This window comes from Mirounga leonina, unplaced genomic scaffold (assembly GCF_011800145.1).
Source record: "Mirounga leonina isolate KUSES-001 unplaced genomic scaffold, KU_Mleo_1.0 Mir_168, whole genome shotgun sequence".
NCBI classification, from domain to species: domain Eukaryota; kingdom Metazoa; phylum Chordata; class Mammalia; order Carnivora; family Phocidae; genus Mirounga; species Mirounga leonina.
In genome coordinates, this window is record NW_023270426.1 from 65,281,807 (window position 1) to 65,300,200 (window position 18,394).

General features: G+C 37.4%; 1 protein-coding gene across 2 annotated transcripts in view; it reads left to right on the forward strand.

Moving 5' to 3' along the window:
• Positions 1–17,452, forward strand: part of ERAP2 (endoplasmic reticulum aminopeptidase 2) — a 42,506-nt gene extending 25,054 nt beyond the window's left edge. For both annotated transcript variants that reach the window (XM_035014931.1, XM_035014934.1), the window contains exons 12-19: positions 2,040–2,119; positions 3,128–3,311; positions 9,317–9,473; positions 9,944–10,128; positions 12,847–13,008; positions 13,526–13,666; positions 16,015–16,096; positions 16,807–17,452. In XM_035014931.1, coding sequence (XP_034870822.1) covers positions 2,040–2,119; positions 3,128–3,311; positions 9,317–9,473; positions 9,944–10,128; positions 12,847–13,008; positions 13,526–13,666; positions 16,015–16,096; positions 16,807–16,950 — 1,135 coding nt within the window. In that variant the 3' untranslated portion in view covers positions 16,951–17,452. The remainder of the gene's footprint in view (positions 1–2,039; positions 2,120–3,127; positions 3,312–9,316; positions 9,474–9,943; positions 10,129–12,846; positions 13,009–13,525; positions 13,667–16,014; positions 16,097–16,806) is intronic.
• Positions 17,453–18,394: the final 942 nt, after the last annotated feature.

Below are 18,394 nucleotides of genomic sequence, written 5' to 3' on the forward strand. Positions count from 1 at the left end.
GGCAGTGAGTTACCTTCCTGTGAATCCTGTGAATTAAACCTCTTGTGGCCTTTTGTTTTTCAGTAACTGACTATAAACGGGATGTCTTAAAACATATGATGTGTCATGGTAATAATGAAAGTAAATCCAATGAACCGTACTATCATCTCGTTCACCAGCCTATCCTAAGAAGACGCGTTCAAGGCGTTACTAAAATCAAGAAACACAACACTGTCCACATTTCTCTGATCTATTAGTTCTATCCATGAGATGAAGGAGGACAATTTTAAATGAAATAATACAAGTGCATCTGTACTGGCTCTTACGATTGTTATTTCTTTTTCTAGGGATGTTATCTGTCTAACAACAATTGTAGAAGTTTTCTGAGAATCAGAAGCAAATTCAGGGTCTTTAACACAGAGAATATATTGTTTTTCTTTTCTATTTGGTCAGTTGCCTGTTTCCAATCCAACAGCAACTGTTATGCCACTTCTCTGTGTACACATCATTTCATTTTTCTGTGTGCCCTTCTGAAGTCTGAACCTCAAAGAGCTTAAAACAATTTATATCTTGACAACACAGCCTGGAAAAAAAAAATTTTTTTTTTTAAAGATTTTATTTATTTGACAGAGAGAGACACAGCGAGAGAGGGGAACACAAGCAGGGGGAGGGGGAGAGGGAGAAGCAGGCTCCCGGCCGAGCAGGGAGCCCGACGTGGGGCTCGATCCCAGGACTCTGGAATCATGACCTGAGCCGAAGGCAGACGCTTAACGACTGAGCCACCCAGGCGCCCCCACAGCCTGGAAAATTTAATGTTTGATTCGTTACTGGGAAGGCGGGATTCACGCTTTTGTAATTTATCAGAATGTCACGATGGAGTTCAATGGTGTGGATGGGCCAGGATAACAAATATCTATTACAATGATGATCTATTACAAAACACATCATTGTAATACCGAGGCAGTATTTAGATGATTCTTATAAAATTCTTACTGTCCAAGTCATGCCTATCCAAACTCATGAAATGCTACTCTCCCTCTTTTACACTCCCAGCTATGTTTATTGGGAAAAAATTCCTTTCCTTCTGGAGCCAAGATCAATCCAGATCATTCTGTTAAATCTTGGCAATATCTATGTGTCCATTTTTACCTTTTTGTATAAATTTTTCAGTTGCTTTGTTAATTATCGGTACTTTACGGGTTGGCAGGTTGATTATCTCTTCTGACATTTAGCTAGATAAAGTCAGCATATGCTGTTTCTTTCATTGCTTTATATTTTACTGAAGACCAATAGGTACATTCTCAGTTATTCCTCTTTCTGTTTTATACCTGTTGGTATTTTCAAGCACATCATTTTACATGTGCATGATTACTATAGCTAATATGGCTTGGTGTGATAGAAGAAATGAATTCTAGAACCTGTTAGCAAGTCAAAAAAACACTAGCTGATTTCTGTTATTTACTGTAGTAAATAACATTTGAAAAGTAACCAGAGTACCATTGAAATCGGTCTTTTCTTCCAATCCATTCTGCTTTTCTGCTCCCTGGACTTGGCTGATCTACAGATCCTAGACTGTGGCTTTGGTGACCACTTACAGTTACTTACCAGTGCAGGCGTTGGGTGTGGGTGGCTTTGTTGAACAAAAAGATAAGTGGAAATCATACTGAGGTCAGATCTTTATCTCTTGAGGCTTTTCTTGAAGTTTTCTTTGGTTATTTGAATTAATATCAGGCCGCCAGAGTTTTTGGAAATATGAAAGGAAGATTGGATTTTTTTTTCTCTTGCTTAGAAGAAAACAATCAGCAGAATTTGTGGTATGAGATTTGGACAGCGGTGGCACAGATAATTGTGACAGAGCTCAACTAGGTATACATATAATCATATGGAAGAATTTTTGCATACTCAAGGATCTGCAAGTCTTAGCCTGTAAAATTTATAAGGCCACTGAAGGTGTGAAAGATGGGCCATTAGGTGCCTTTTACAGCCTATCCGAGTCTAACAGTGTGAACAGTAAAAGGGCCATTCATTTAGTCTGTAACAATCTCTATTTTCTGACATAGGTACCTCTGGCATATTCCACTGACCTACTCCACGAGTTCCTCTAATGTGATCCATAGACATGTTCTAAAATCAAGGACAGGTAATGAACTCATTAGCCAAACAGGTGTTTCAATTCTGAAATTAAACATGTTCTGGGTTATTTGGAGGAAAGGTACTATAAGTAAATCTCATAATAAAAGATTCATATTCGGGGAAGTTCTTATTTCTCCATTTATTAGTTACTAAAAGAGCCCTTTAATTGGAAAATTTGAATTTTCTATTCAGTGGGAAGTTTCCTTTGTGCTTTTAGCATTTAGAGATAGGCTTGTATTAATATCAAGAAATGATGGCTTTCTATCTTATATCTCTTAAAAACTACTAACCCAATGCTTATGCCACAAGGCAAAAATATGTATTGGAAAAAAGCATGCACTTTGGAACGAATTGGCCCTGGATTCAACTCCTCACTATGTCACCTATTAGATGTGTGACCCCAAGAAAATTTCTTTACTCCTCCTGAGCTTCAATTTTCTCATCTTATTTTGAATGGGGACTAGGTCTCACAGAACTATTGAGAGAATATGATAATGTTATTTTTACCACATTGTATAGTGTCTGTCATATTAAAAATATATAATATAATTTTAATTTCTCTTTTGAACACCTCACTGAAATGTGAGAGGGTTTCCATCATAATGTCATGTTCAACCTGGAATCCTTATTTCATCCAAAATGAGGACTAGACCAATGGATCATCTATTTACATATGCATATTTCAGTGACCAGTAACAAGGCCACAAATGAATTAAGTCAAATTCCAATCATGCTTATCATCTGGTTAACTGGGACTCTTAGACCTGCAGAGACTGCTTTTGAGAACAAATTTAGCAGCCCTTTTCCTATGAATTAACTTATTTGTCAATTTAATAAGACCATAATCCACAAAAAGATCCATTCAGTAGACTATGAAAATGAATATCATAATGATTCTCTCAAAACTTTGTGTCTTCCCACTGATTAATTAGTAATAGCATGAGAACTAACAGTTTTGGAGATGTCCTGGTATGTATGCTGATAACAAAATGCTATGCCAATTTCCTCCTCCTAGATACTCTGGAATTATCTGAAAATACCAGTTGGGTGAAATTCAATGTGGACTCAAATGGCTACTACATTGTCCACTATGAGGGGCACGGATGGGACCAACTTATTACACAGCTGAATCAGAACCACACACTTCTCAGACCTAAGGACAGACTAGGTCTGATTCATGATGCATTTCAGCTAGTAAGGTAATGCAAAATTTCATCTGATTTCACAGGAAATAACTTATTCATAACCAGATATGCTAGATTTCAAAATTAAATATTCAGTGTTGGTCATTTGTATGAGATGGATCTGAATGAAGGTCAAATACTGGCCACTTAGACCAAAGCCTACCTACTGATAAGGTGTTTTGACCCATACAGTATTTAAACATGTAATCTGACATTTTAAAATGTGGGGAAATTTATATACAAATCCTGACTTCTGGAGTCTCTTTTGAAAGTGAGAAGATGTGGCAACTGTGGACCTTCATTTCCACATAGAGGAGGGTGCAGTGGCAGATCCTTCCTGAAGCCAGGCCTTCACTGTCCCATGCACCAAAGTCCCAAATGGTACATGAGTGGCCTGTTTCACTCACTTAGGTTGAGCATTTAAGCATTTAAGCTTTTGACTCCAGGTTTAAAATTTAGGTGAGTAGCTTGTGGTTTCACCAAATACCTATGTAATCTGTTGAACAAAAAGTGCAATATAGTCTTTTTAAAAAAAAATTTATTGTTATGTTAATCACCATACATTACATCATTAGTTTTTGATGTAGTGTTCCATGATTCATTGTTTGCCTGTAACACCCAGTACTCCATTCAATACGTGCCCTCTTTAATACCCATCACCAGGCTAACCCATCCTCCCACCCCTCCTCCCCTCTAGAACCCTCAGTTTGTTTCTCAGAGTCCATAGTCTCTCATGGTTCATCTCCCCCTCCGATTTCCCCACCTTCAATTTTTCCCTTCCTACTATTTTCTTTTTTTTTTAACATATAATGTATTATTTGTTTCAGAGGTACAGGTCTGTGATTCAATAGTCCTCCACAATTCACAGCGCTCACCATAGCACATACCCTCCCCAATGTCTATCACCCAGCCGCCCCAATCCTCCCACCCCCCACCACTCCAGCAACCCTCAGTTCGTTTCCTGAGATTAAGAATTCCTCCTATCAGTGAGATCATATGATACATGTCTTTCTCTGACTGACTTATTTCGCTCCGCATAATACCCTCCAGTTGCATCCACATCGCTGCAAATGGCAAGATTTCATTCCTTTTAATGACTGCATAATATTCCATTGTATATATATACCACCTCTTCTTTATCCATTCATCTGTCCATGGACATCTGGGCTCTTTCCATAGTTTGGCTATTGTGGACATTGCTGTTATAAACATCGGGGTGCACATACCCCTTCGGATCCCTACATTTGTATCTTTGGGGTAAATACCCAGTAGTGCAATTGCTGGGTCATGTGGTAGCTCTATTTTCAACTTTTTGAGGAACCTCCATACTGTTTTCCAGAGTGGCTGCCCCAGCTTGCATTCCCACCAACAGTGTAGGAGGGTTCCCCTTTCTCCGCATCCCCGCCAACATCTTTCATTTCCTGACTTGTTAATTTTAGCCATTCTGACTGGTGTGAGGTGGTATCTCACTGAGGTTTTGATTTGGATTTCCCTGATGCTGAGCAATGTTGAGCACTTTTTCATGTGTCTGTTGGCCATTTGGATATCTTTTTTGGAAAAATGTCTGTACATGTCTTCTGCCCATTTCTTGATTGGATTATCTGTTCTTTGGGTGTTGAGTTTGATAAGTTCTTTATAGATTTTGGATACTAGCCCTTTATCTGATATGTCATTTGCAAATATCTTCTCCCATTCTGTCGGTTGTCTTTTGGCTTTGTTGATTGTTTCTTCTGCCGTGCAAAAGCTTTTTATCTTGATGAAGTCCCAATAGTTCATTTTTGCCCTTGCTTCCCTTGCCTTTGGCAATGTTTCTAGGGAGAAGTTGCTGTGGCTGAGGTCGAAGAGGTTGCTGCTGTGTTCTCCTTTAGGATTTTGATGGACTCTGTCTCACATTTAGGTCTTTCAACCATTTGGAGTCTATTTTTGTGTGTGGTATAAGGAAATGGTCCAGTTTTATTCTTCTGCATATGGCTGTCCAATTTTCCCAACACCATTTGTTGAAGAGACTGTCTTTTTTCCATTGGACATTCTTCCCTGCTTTGTCGAAGATTAGTTGACCATAGAGTTAAGGGTCCGTTTCTGGGCTCTCTATTCTGTTCCATTGATCTATGTGTCTGTTTTTGTGCCAGTACCATACTGTCTTGATGATTACGGCTTTGTAATAGAGCTTGAGGACTGGAATTGTGATGTCACCAGCTTTGATTTTCTTTTTCAACATTCCTCTGGCTATTCGGGGTCTTTCCTGGTTCCATACAAATTTTAGGATTATTTGTTCCATTTCATTGAAAAAAGTTGATGGTATTTTGATAGGGATTTCATTAAATGTATAGATTGCTCTAGGTAGCATTGACATCTTCACAATCTTTGCTCTTCCAATCCATGAGCATGGAATCTTTTTCCATTTCTTTGTGTCTTCTTCAATTTCTTTCATGAGTATTTTATAGTTTTCTGAGTACAGATTCTTTGCCTCTTTGGTTAGATTTATTCCTAGGTATCTTATGGTTTGCGGTGCAATTATAAATGGAATTGACTCCTTAATTTCTCTTTCTTCTGTCTTGGTGGTGGTGTATAGGAATGCCACTGATTTCTGTGCATTGATTTTATATCCTGCCACTTTACTGAATTCCTATATGAGTTCTAGCAGTTTTGGGGTGGAGTCTTTTGGGTTTTCCACATAAAGTATCATATCATCTGCAAAGAGTGAGAGTTTGACTTCTTCTTTGATGATTTGGATGCCTTTTATTTCTTTTTGTTGTCTGATTGCTGTGCCTAGGACTTCTAGTACTATGTTGAATAGCAGTGGTGATAGTGGACATCCCTGTTGTGTTCCTGACCATAGGGGAAAAGCTCTCAGTTTTTCCCCATTGAGAATGATACTTGCTGTGGGTTTTTCATAGATGGCTTTCATGATATTGAGGTATGTATCCTCTATCCCTATACTCTGAAGAGTTTTGATCAAGAAAGGATGCTGTACTTTGTCAAATGCTTTTTCTGCATCTATTGAGAGGATCATATGATTCTTGTTCTTTCTTTCATTAATGTATTGTATCACAGTGATTGATTTGTGGATGTTGAACCAACCTTGCAGGCCAGGAATAAATCCCACTTGGTCGTGGTGAATAATCCTTTTAATGTACTGTTGGATCCTATTGGCTAGTATTTTGGTGAGAATTTTTGCATCCATGTTCATCAGGGATATTGGTCTCTAATTCTCCTTTTTGATGGGGTCTTTTTCTGGTTTGGGGATCAAGGTAATGGTGGCCTCATAAAATGAGTTTGGAAGTTTTCCTTCCATTTCTATTTTTTGGAACAGTTTCAGAAGAAAAGGTATTAATTCTTTTTTAAATGTTTGGTAGAATTTCCCTGGGAAGCCATCTGGCCCTGGGCTCTTGTTTGTTGGGAGATTTTTGATGACTGCTTCAATTTCCTTAGTGGTTATAGGTCTGTTCAGGTTTTCTATTTCTTCCTGGCTCAGTTTTGATAGTTTATACATCTCTAGGAATGCATCCATTTCTTCCAGCTTATCTAATTTGCTGGCATATAGTTGTTCATGATATGTTCTTATAATTGTTTGTATTTCTTTGGTGTTGGTTGTGATCTCTCTTCTTTCATTCATGATTTTATTTATTTGGGTCATTTCTCTTTTCTTCTTTATAAAATCTATTATAATTTTCATCTTTACAGTCAAGTGTAATATAGTCTTAACCTTTATGATTTTAAATGTTAAATCTAGTGCACAATCCATTCGTTCCTTTGTTCACACTGAAGAAATATGAAATTGAAAGGGAAATGAAGGAGGAATTGGCTACTTTTGTATATTCCTCCTTAGACTTTCCTGGAAAGACAAAGTGTTTTCTTTCTTTTCTCATTGATTATCAGCAGAATAATATGTAGACTAAATCAGGTCACAAGATCACCAATGGAAAAAAAATTGGGGATCAGGTGGAGTATTGTGCATTGTAAGCTTTTCCTATTCTGAGAATTACTATATTCATTTTATGCAGTGTGACATATTATTTCCTTTCAGATGTTTATCTAGGTCAAACTGAGTGAGAGTAACCAGCAGGACACCTTTCAGGAGAAGCTTCTCCATACAACTACAGAATCTCTAGTTAGGAGAAAAGGAGAGATTGAAAGCTTAATCCTCAGCCCCACATGTCTCAGGAACACTGGTAGCAGAGCACATTGGAGGCCAGGATTGGCCAGGATGTGGCCATCCCACATCTGAGTGGATGGACACTTGATAGACTAGGTGAGAAGTAGGCCACGGTTCATTGAAGGAGGTCTGTCTGCTCAAAGGAGAAGCTCTGAGTAGATTGCAGAGAAGATAGATTAAAAATGTAAGAATACGAACACTGAAGAATATTGACAATTTAGCAAATGAAAGCCAATCTTTCAAGTAGTTGCAAAATCTTTTTTGCTCTTTCTAGCCAATAAATTTATGGGTTGTCTAAATTTAGCAGAAGGAACCCTACAGTTATTAATGAATCAGTGGAAAACAATAATATTTCTTCACTAGGTGGACAGGTTAATGAAGTTAATTAAGAGTACAAATTTTGGTTTAAAATAGATGACTCAAGTATTACCTCTTCAATTTTTGTTTGACCTTGGGCAAATTATCTAAACATTTCAAGCCTAAATTGTCTAGTCTTTAAAACTTCTCTAGTCTTTAAAATTCCAGCTTTAAATAATAATATCTAATATAAAGGCTTGTTTCAAGGATTGCATAAGATAATGCCGATAAAGCACTAAGCACAGTATCTGTTCAATAAATGTTAACTGTTGGTATTATTAGTATTATTTAATATAAATTGTTTAAGACATTGTGTTTTGAAGAGGATATTTTGCCTAGTTTTTCCTGTTGCTAATCCTCTAGGGTATCAGCAGCACTGTACATCATGACACACATATGGGAAGGAATCGTGACATTTGGTAGATTAATACATTTAAAAATACAGGAAACCGTAGAATCAGAGTGCATATGGTTTAGCGCTCCGTCTTCAGAAAAAAATTGTGGAAATTTTTCCATAAGTCTGTTTTAAAGCAGTGTATCATTGTGTTTAAGAAGAGTAAAGTCACAGACAAAAGTTGGTTCTTTTTAATTTCACTTCTTTCTAGTTTCAGTTCCCTCTTTTTAGATAAGAATTGAACATTTTAAAAACCCCAAGGAGGTAGCACATTAGGTTAATGAAAAATTCAACAGAGACGTCCTTTGTTCTGGAATCTGTTTCCATATCAAACTATTATGCTTAATCTGGGAGTCGGATGCTGACAATAATAGCTTACAGACCATGTGCAGACACAAGTCCTGTCAAACACATGTGAGAACCACTTTGCAAAAATGACAATATAATGGTTTATTTCCTTGGCAGAAGAGGCCCTGATGTTTTGGTATTCAGAATAATAGTTTTGTTGTTTGTTCTTCTCATTAAAAAGAAAATACAGAGAAGGCATATAACTTAGGATCTAAATAGATTCTAAAAAAGGATGAAAGTACTTTTTTTGTCCCACTCAGAATAATCACTACTTCTCTGTTAGGCTCTAGGAGGGACATTAAAAAAAGAAAAGACACAGCCCCTGTCCTCAAAGTTCCAAATTCACTTGGAGGAGCAATTCAAATCCACAAATGAAACAATTAGAGAACGACATAACATATGAAAACCTTGATATTATTTGGTACTAAATATTAATATTAGCTAATATTTCATTTATAAAGCTCTTACTGTGTGCTAGGGATGACTCTAAGCACTCTACACATATGAAGTCATTTGATACTTACAACAGTAGAAGATACTAATATTATCTTCATGTACAGGGCATGAAACTGAGGCCCGGAGAGGTTCGGTAATTTGCCCAAGATCATACAGCTAGTCAGTGGCAGAAATAGGACTTAAACCCAATGGTCTAGCTATAATGAACTGCTCCTGTTATTGCTCTCTAGATCATATTTGTGTTCATATTAAGAATATTAAGAACTATAAGATACGTACAAACCAACAATAACTTGTTTCGTCCCTCAGTGCAGGAAGGTTGACCCTAGACAAAGCCCTTGACCTGACTCGCTATCTCCAACATGAAGCAAGCATCCCCGCACTTCTCAAAGGTCTGGAATACTTAGAATTGTTTTACCACATGATGGACAGAAAGAATGTTTCAGATGTCACGGAAAACCTCAAGGTTTGTATCACTTCCAGAAAATTCACTAAGTAAACAGAGTGTCTGGAGGATGGGTGAGTCTTGGTCTGTTTGTGTGACCTCCTGGGGATAAATCTTTAAGAAGCCGAGGGAACTGGCTGATGGCACAGTCAAGACCACTGCTCTGAATTGTTGGAAATCCTCGCTCCTTGTCATCACCAACCTAAGAAGATCCCATCAGGATCATGAGCAAAATATTCCTCCTAAATGTGATTTTTATCTTTTGTCAATTGATATTCACCCCTCAGATAGGAAATTAAATCCTATTTTTAATGTAAAAACTCCATTTAAGTATGGTAGGTGGGGCCCAGAAAATGAGGAGAAAAATACAAATAATTCTGTGTTTGGGGAAGATTCATGCAGACAGTTTAAAGTTGACCCCTTTCAATGGGTAAGAGCTGTGGTAAGTACTAAATTTAGCCTCTCTGTAAATCATCCTGTGCTTTCTGCAGCATTACATTCTCCGATATTTTAAGCCAGTGATTGACACGCAAAGCTGGAGTGACAAGGGCTCTGTCTGGGACAGGATGCTTCGATCAACCATCTTAAAACTGGCCTGTTACCTGAACCATGCTCCTTGCATCCAGAAGGCAACTGAACTCTTCTCTCAGTGGATGGAATCCAGTGGAAAATTAAAGTAAATCTAGACATCTGTCCTGTTCTTTGTTCCTTTCACTTTGATGCAAAAGTCTTTGATCAAGCAAGACATTAGATCTAAAACCTTTCAGTGAGGATGGTGGGGGGCTGGGTAGGGGAAAGCCATGCTGGGAATTACAAACCATTGTTTCATGCTCCCATATAGTAAGTGCTCAATAGATTTTGTGGGAAGTGAGGTTTAGATCCCTTTAGTGGGAGAGCTAATAACCATTGGCATGGTAACAGAAAGCGAGAGGGTAGAAGTTGCAGTGGGGGGGTGCCCAAGCTCCAAAAGTGATGTCTTTTAAAGATAAAAAGCAATGTGAATGTACATGCAGTCAAAACATCAGCAATAATTTGTTAAAACTTGTTTTTTTTTTAAAAAAGGAGAGGATACCTTTTTAAAAAGTCTATTTACTACTTCATTACCCAATACCACAGACCCGAATTTTGACCCCAAATTTCGTATTTGATGGTAAACCGATGACTTGGGCCATCAAAAGTGTGTATATGGTGGCAAAATGGATTCTGGTGGTTATTACAATCAGGAAGATGCCCAGTGATCACATGGATTATGTTGCAGTTCAGTTTAGCAGTTACAATCCAGAAATACTAACAGATGCCACAATCTTTTCAACGTAAGCCTTGATTTCTGCCCAACACATGATTTTATATCATTGTCGTTAAAACTCTCACTCTAGAGTTGGATGTTTTGAGAAATCAAACCTGTATGTGAATCAAGGAAAATTCATTCCTTAAAACTGAAGAAAAAAATTCACAATTTTGGTACTGTGTAATGTAATGGTGTCCATTTTTCCTGTGCCAGATTGCTGATAAGCTATCATAATGTCTCTCCATTTAAATGAATCTCGGTGAGCTTATTGAAATCCTTTCTTGAATTCTTCTTTTTAGAAACATTAATTCTAGCATTCTTCTTTGTACTTTTCTGGTCGTTGTGATTTGAGCCAAAAATCAGTTTTAGGAAAAGGATCTTTTAGCTCTGTTTTTCTCTTCTTTTTGTTCATGTTTGACTGGGTGGTAGGAGTGGGGCTAAAATGTAAACATCCTGCTACCCTCTAACATAAGGAGATATTATTCCATCTTTATGCTTGTTACAAGAGGGATGATCTTACCTGCAGCAACACCCCTCTAGGTTAGATATGAGAGTGCAACAAGTTTAATTGGATGCTATACTTATGAAATTATAAAGCTCATTTATGCTTATAATCCATAATACATAATTAAATATCATAGGTTTTTCCCCTAAACTTCAAGACCACTAGTAGTAATCCTAATGAAGAATCTTCTTACATAGATTAATAACTTCATTCATTTGTGTACTCAAAAATATAATTCTTTGCATGTTCCCTGTGAACCAGGCACTGCTTGTAGGTACCAAGAATAAAATAGTCAACAAAACAACTATGTGCCCTACCTTCAAGGAACTACAGTGTGATTTGTTATCAATTTTCATAAATTTTTACAGTACATATACTAAAATCAAAACAAGTAGATTATAATTTAATTGCTTAATCTTTGTTACGTGATTCAACTGGCACTTGGGATATTTAAGCACATATAGTGGAAATAATACAAGCGTTAGAATCATAGGTTTAAATCCCATCTTCAGAATGGCTAATTATATCACCTTGTGCAAGTTACTTAACCTTCCAAGCTTTATTTCCACTTTTTAAAAATCAGGATAATAACTATCTCACTAGGTAGCTTTGACAGTTAAATACGATGTATAGAGACTCGTACAATCCCTACCATATGGTCACTGCATGATAAATGCAAATTTCTTGCCCCATCCCTATGCCTCTGTTGCGGTTTTCCTGAGCCATCAAAATGAATATCAGTTATTACTGATCTAACAATATTGGAATTAAAAACCACAGACCAAATTGGAATCAAAACTAGTTAATATTCTACAGGGCAATAAAACCCCAAAATTGTGGTATCTTCTTTATGTGGGCAGAAAATAATTTTATTATTACATCTTGCCAGTTTTACAAATTATAAAATGACTGAACCTAATCAATTGTGCTAAATAACAATTTTCTAGACCCAGAGAATCAGATGACTCTCAGACAGTCCTATTAGAAAATACTCTTAATGTGATATTAAAGCAGCAAGTAATCATGTTTTATAAAAAAAATCACATAGCACCAATACAGATTATTCAATTCTAGAATTCTATATAAACCAACACTTTTATATGTCAGAAATCATCTCTTTTATTGATTCTATAAAGTTTCTATTTTCATCTCTGGGTAAGTCAAAATTTTATGATTAGTCTCCTTGCTAATATTTTATCATCAATGGGGGGGAAAAAAACCCTACAGGGTGCCTGGGAGGCTCAATAAGTTAAGCATCCGACTTTTGATTTTCGCCCAGGTCATAATCTCAGGGTCCTGGGATCAAGCCCTGTGTAGGGCTCCCTGCTTGGTGGGGAGTCTGCTTGTCTCCTTTTCCCTCTGCCGGCCACCCCTGCCTCTTTCAAAAATAAATAAATCTTAAGGAAAAAAAACTCCACAAATAATTTGCAAAGTAGAATTACATAAAATATTTTTATAAAAGTTTGACAGAGAAAAGGGTTTAACACACTACTGAAAATAACTCAGGGGTGATTCTGTTATTGCAATTTAAAATTGTAATAAGAAAAAAAGGTTTTTTGTTTCATAGGACTTTTTTCTTCATTTTGTTCTTCATACTACAGCATTCCATCAGATGTTTTAAAGGTTGTGTATTCTGTGGGTGCTCAGACAACAGTAGGATGGAATTACCTTTTAGAGCAATATGGACTGTCCATGTCAGGTGCTGAAAAAAAGAAAATTCTGTATGCATTGTCAACCAGCAAACATCAGGAAAAGTTAATGAAGTAAGTGCATTAATTTAACTAACTTGTTAAAAGTAAACTGATACAAATTCAATGAAGTCACTAAAATATTGGCCAGCAACTTCAAAGGCATAAAAGAATTGAATCAAGATTTGATTTGCTTTGATTTTACTTCCAAAAAATACATAATGCAAATGGTAAAAACAGATATTCCTAGTTATTAACCAGGTGGCCGATATTGGACACATGGTTACATTTTACTTTCAAAACCTTGGAGAAAAATTATCACAAGAATGCATTCTTGTGTATAAGATGTTGTACAAAATGCGAAATTAAAGTTCTTTGAAATAATAAGTGAACAAAATTACTGCCAGAAAAAATTAAAAGTTCAACTGGTACATCAAAAATGTTAGCCAATAAGGAATTTATTACTGTTTTTAGTAAATTATAATTTTATCATGCCTCTTTCTCTTGTATTCTCTTCACATATCAGTAGCCTGAGTTAATTTCCATTACATGACACATACAATGAGAAGTCAAATGGTTTTTATTTCTTCAGATTAATTGAACTAGGAATGGAAGGAGAAGTCATCAAGACACAGGAGTTGTCCCTTCTTCTTTATGCGATCGCCAGAAATCCGAAGGGGCAGCAATTATCCTGGAATTTTTTAAGAGAAAATTGGACCCATCTCCTAAAAAAGTTGGTATTCATTTACATCCAGTGTATGTTCTTCTACCTAGATGGCTCAGTCGCCTGAAACCAAGTACAATGATGTGTCCCCCAAAGCATATAAATGATCCTATTTCTACCCAAATAGTTTGATGAACTCTATTTGTTTGAAAACTTAAGAGCCTGAATTACTCTGTCCAGGTGTGAGGAGAGGAGTGAGAAGTGAGTGGAAAAGAGATTTCTCTCACTCAGTCCAGGCAAAGAAGAACTGCTGGGAGTAAGTGTGAGATGAGTTAAATCCAGTCATCAGGGGCGCCTGGGTGGCTCAATCGTTAAGCGTCTGCCTTCGGCTCAGGTCATGATCCCAGGGTCCTGGGATCGAGCCCCACATCGAGCCCCACATCGAGCCCCACATCGGGCTCCCTGCTCGGCAGGGAGCCTGCTTCTCCCTCTCCCTCCCCTTGCTTGTGTTCCCTCTCTCGCTGTGTCTCTCTCTGTCAAATAAATAAAATCTTTAAAAAAAAAAATCCAGTCATCAGCCCCATGCACCAGCCCAGAAGAATCCAGGGAAGCCATATATAGTGCATCAAATACATTTGGCTTGCTTTGTTAATGGAGAGCTTCAGGAATTTTGATGAGAGCTAATCCCCGCCCCGCCCCCCCCCACCCCCCCGCTCAGTTCCCCTGTGGAAGTGGCCCAGTGGAGAGCTTAGAGGAGATGAAAGAAATCTGATCAGAAGTGTTTGGGAGTCCTACTTCCCGCCCCTTCAAACCACGATCAGTTCTGAGTCTTTTCTGGGGTTTCAACTCTTGGGAGAACCAGAGCTCACTCCAGCATGCTCCTGGGCCTAAAATATCCCCCATAAAGGATCAATAATGATTAGACGTCATTGGAAGGTACAGGATGGCATTGCTTTCTCTCTCAACAAACCCCTGCTAAGGGCTCAGCTATTCCTTATCCAAAACCAAAATGTCACTTACGAACTCTATGGAAAATATCCTGAATCTGAGAGCTGTGCAGTCTGCTCTGTTTATCTTAGTGTCAGTTAGTATCTTTGATTTCAGTCATCCCCTGTTTCTCTTCCCTCTCATTTGTTAGCCATGAAGGACTCAGAGTCCCCACAGCTTTGTGTAAGCAAAAAGAGCATTTTCACCTTTCTCCCAGGCTTTTAAGGGGTTTGACATTCACATGGGACCAGTTAGAAACTGCTTAAAAAATATATATATGTATATATGTGTGTGTGTGTGTGTGTGTATATATAATGTGTGTGCATGTGTGTGTGTTTCCTTAAAGATCACTGGAATCATTGGTTGGGTCATTTGCATGACTATCAGTTCCCTCCCCTGAAAAGAACAGACTTTTTCTTCAATGCCATAGATTTCCTTTGTCACTGGAAATGATCCTCCTGCCTGACCATGTGTACAGCCTGGACTTGGAATCATTTCTGGGATTTATCTGTGCTCTGCTTTTCAGCACGAATCCCTTTGACATATGGTATAAATTCTCTGTATAAGACACTGGGGTGAAGGATGTGCTCTGTGGCTGCAAATGAAGAGTTCAATAACATTGAACTCTTCAATATTCAACAACATTCAATAACAATAAATAACATTGCCCCCCACAAAATTCAGGGTATAAATGCAGTGGATCTCCAAAATGGGATGGGGAAGTGTGCAAGACAGTACATGAGAGTGCAAGGAGAACATATTACTACATATATTAGTTCTTATGCTATTACATTTTCTTTCTTTTTTTTTTTTAAGATTTTATTTATTTATTTATTTGACAGAGACAGAGACAGTGAGAGCAGGAACACAAGCAGGGGGAGTGGGAGAGGGAGAAGCAGGCTCCCCGCTGAGCCGGGAGCCCGATGTGGGATTCGATCCCAGGACCCTGGGATCATGACCTGAGCCGAAGGCAGTGGCTTAACCAACTGAGCCACCCAGGCGCCCCATATTTTCTGTTGAACCTATAACATAGTACATCCATATAATACATAAATAGAAATATGTATATTTGGGAAGTTCTTGGGCAAAAAATCTTTACCAATGGAGTGCATAATAAAAAAAAAAAAACCAGAGAGAATGCTGCTTTGAGCGTAAACATAAATTTAAACATAAACACTGCCGAATAAGCTAGTTACAGTTCCTAAAAAGGCTTTGTCTGCATTTTTATCTTGTGGTCAAACGTGATACATTTTATAGCTTTGGGGTTTTACTGGATGAATAAGTTATTCTTAGGGTAATTAATAGAATATATTTTAATGTACAAGCTTACCATATAGTTATTAATGTCATATTTTAAAAACGTATGATATCATAAAGATAAGGCCAGTATTCCTATTACTTAAATCTGTGGGTTTCCTTTTCATTTTCAGATTTGACTTGGGCTCATATGCCATGAGAATGATCATCTCTGGCACAACATCTCACTTCTCTTCCAAGGATGAGTTGCAAGAGGTTTGTGACTCTCTACTGCTAATAACTGAAAAATAAATGTTCAAGTCATAAAACTGAAAGTGAACTTAGATGTAATCTGGTTTAAAGTTCTCATTTATTAAAAGAAAATAGGTAGTTTGTCCAATGTTACATAGCAAGTGAATGGAAGGGACAGGACCAGAACCTCTTAAAATACAGGTGTTCATAGCACTCAAAATGAAAATTACACTTGAGAGATGAGTCCTTGCTTATTATTTCCTTCATAGTGTATCATCACAGAAGTAACTATATTGACGCTTGGAAGAGTATTTAAGGTCTTTTTTAACAAAACTACTATGATTGGTAATTCTACTGTTTTTTTAAAAAGCATTCTAATGTTTTACATCTTCTTTCCAAAATAAATCTTGAATTACTTACCCTTTAAGGAAACTCAGAATTCTAGAACTTAAATCCTGGCTCACTACTTCCTGTATGGCTTGGCTTGATCATTTAACATTTTTACCCACAGTGGGCTCACTTATAAGATGAGGATTTATCATTCCTGTCTTACATTGTTTGAAGATAAAGTGAAATAATAATTATTAAAAGAAGAGAAGAAAATAACCATTTAAAGGTTGGCAGAGAAATTATTACTCTGGTATTTGTATAATTTGCAAGCTGTTTTGAAACCCTTTGCAAGAGCAAGTATTTTATGAACCATGTCAGTAATATTTTTCTTGCTTATTTTTCAGGTGAAACTGTTCTTTGAATCCCTTAAGGCCCAAGGATTACATCTGGATATTTTTCAAATTATTTTGGAAACTATATCCAAAAATATTAAGTGGCTGGAGAAGAATCTTCCCACTCTGAGGACTTGGCTACTGGTTAGTTCTTAAATGGTCAGTAGAAAGAGCACATCACATGTGGGCATGAAGTCAATAAAGCTCAAGTCAAAGTCCTGGATATTTTGTCCAAACCATTAAGAAGCCTCAAGAAACCAGCCACTGCAGCTGCCTGCTCTCAGCTGTTGTCTCTAGCTGACAGATGTATGATGTTGAGGTGGGGGAAGTCCAGTTCAGTAGCCTATTTAAATGTAAACTTCCTGAATAATGAAGATACGTGAAGATGTGAATGTAGGTATATGGACATAGCTGTAATAGATTAGCCACATCGTATACTATCCACATGGCCTTACAGCATGCTACTTTTTTGCTTTTTTGATGCTTTTTTCTAACCTTGCTTAGTATCCTGGAGTTTGCCCAGCCAGTTTTACCTTTAAGGAAACACAGCCAATTCTTTTAAAAAAAAATCTTTCATTTGCATCCTTTCATCTCCTCCCTTTCTGCTTCCTTCATCTCAGCCTGAATAGTTCATTTAATTTTTACCATTCATGGAAAATCTGAATCAAATTATGAAGTATAAGGTTCAGGAAAACAGAGAGTTTTTCACCAAATCTCAGATTATTAGAAACTCGGTGTCAGGGTTTACCCACAAAGCAAGGAGGGCTGCTTGGCTTGAGCCTCACATTCATTAAGAGCCTCAAGGATAGCCTTCTGAGGTCATCTCCACAGGCAGTAAAATCTGCAGGCACAGAGGTAGAGGAGAGGATGATGATACCTCAACTACTTTAAACTGTACACTATCGCATTTTAAATATATCTTTTGAAAATTGCAAAATCAGATTATATTGTGTATGTTTCTGGTTAACTCATGGCTAATGTAAATATTTAAATGAATCATCGTATTTTATAACCCAGTTTTAGCGTTTCTTCATATTTTTTAGGGAAACTCCTGATCTCTGAAACACTTTTCCAGATGCTTCTCTTACTTGTTTTATTAATAAGCTATTTGGAATGAATAAAGAAACCACCACTCTTAAAAATTTTTTTTTTTTTAAGATTTTATTTATTTGCGAGAGAGAGAGTGAGAGACAGAGAGCATGAGAGGGAGGAGGGTCAGAGGGAGAGGCAGACTCCCTGCTGAGCAGGGAGCCTGATGTGGGACTCGATCCCGGGACTCCGGGATCATGACCTGAACCGAAGGCAGTCACTTAACCAACTGAGCCACCCAGGCACCCCAAAACCACCACTCTTAAATATCAGGCTGTAAATTTAATAAATTCATGTGCTCACATATAAATCAGTATGAAGATATGAACATGTTCTAGAAAAATTTGAATCAATACACAGCTGATTAACTTATCTGGGCTATTAAGGGAAGGTGGGATATTGGGGCAGGGGCAAGGTGGGCAGGGTGTTAACCAATCCATTTTGGAGTGATATCTTAAAGGTTTACAGATTTTTCTCTGGTGACACAGTCAGAGACAGGGTACAGTTTGGA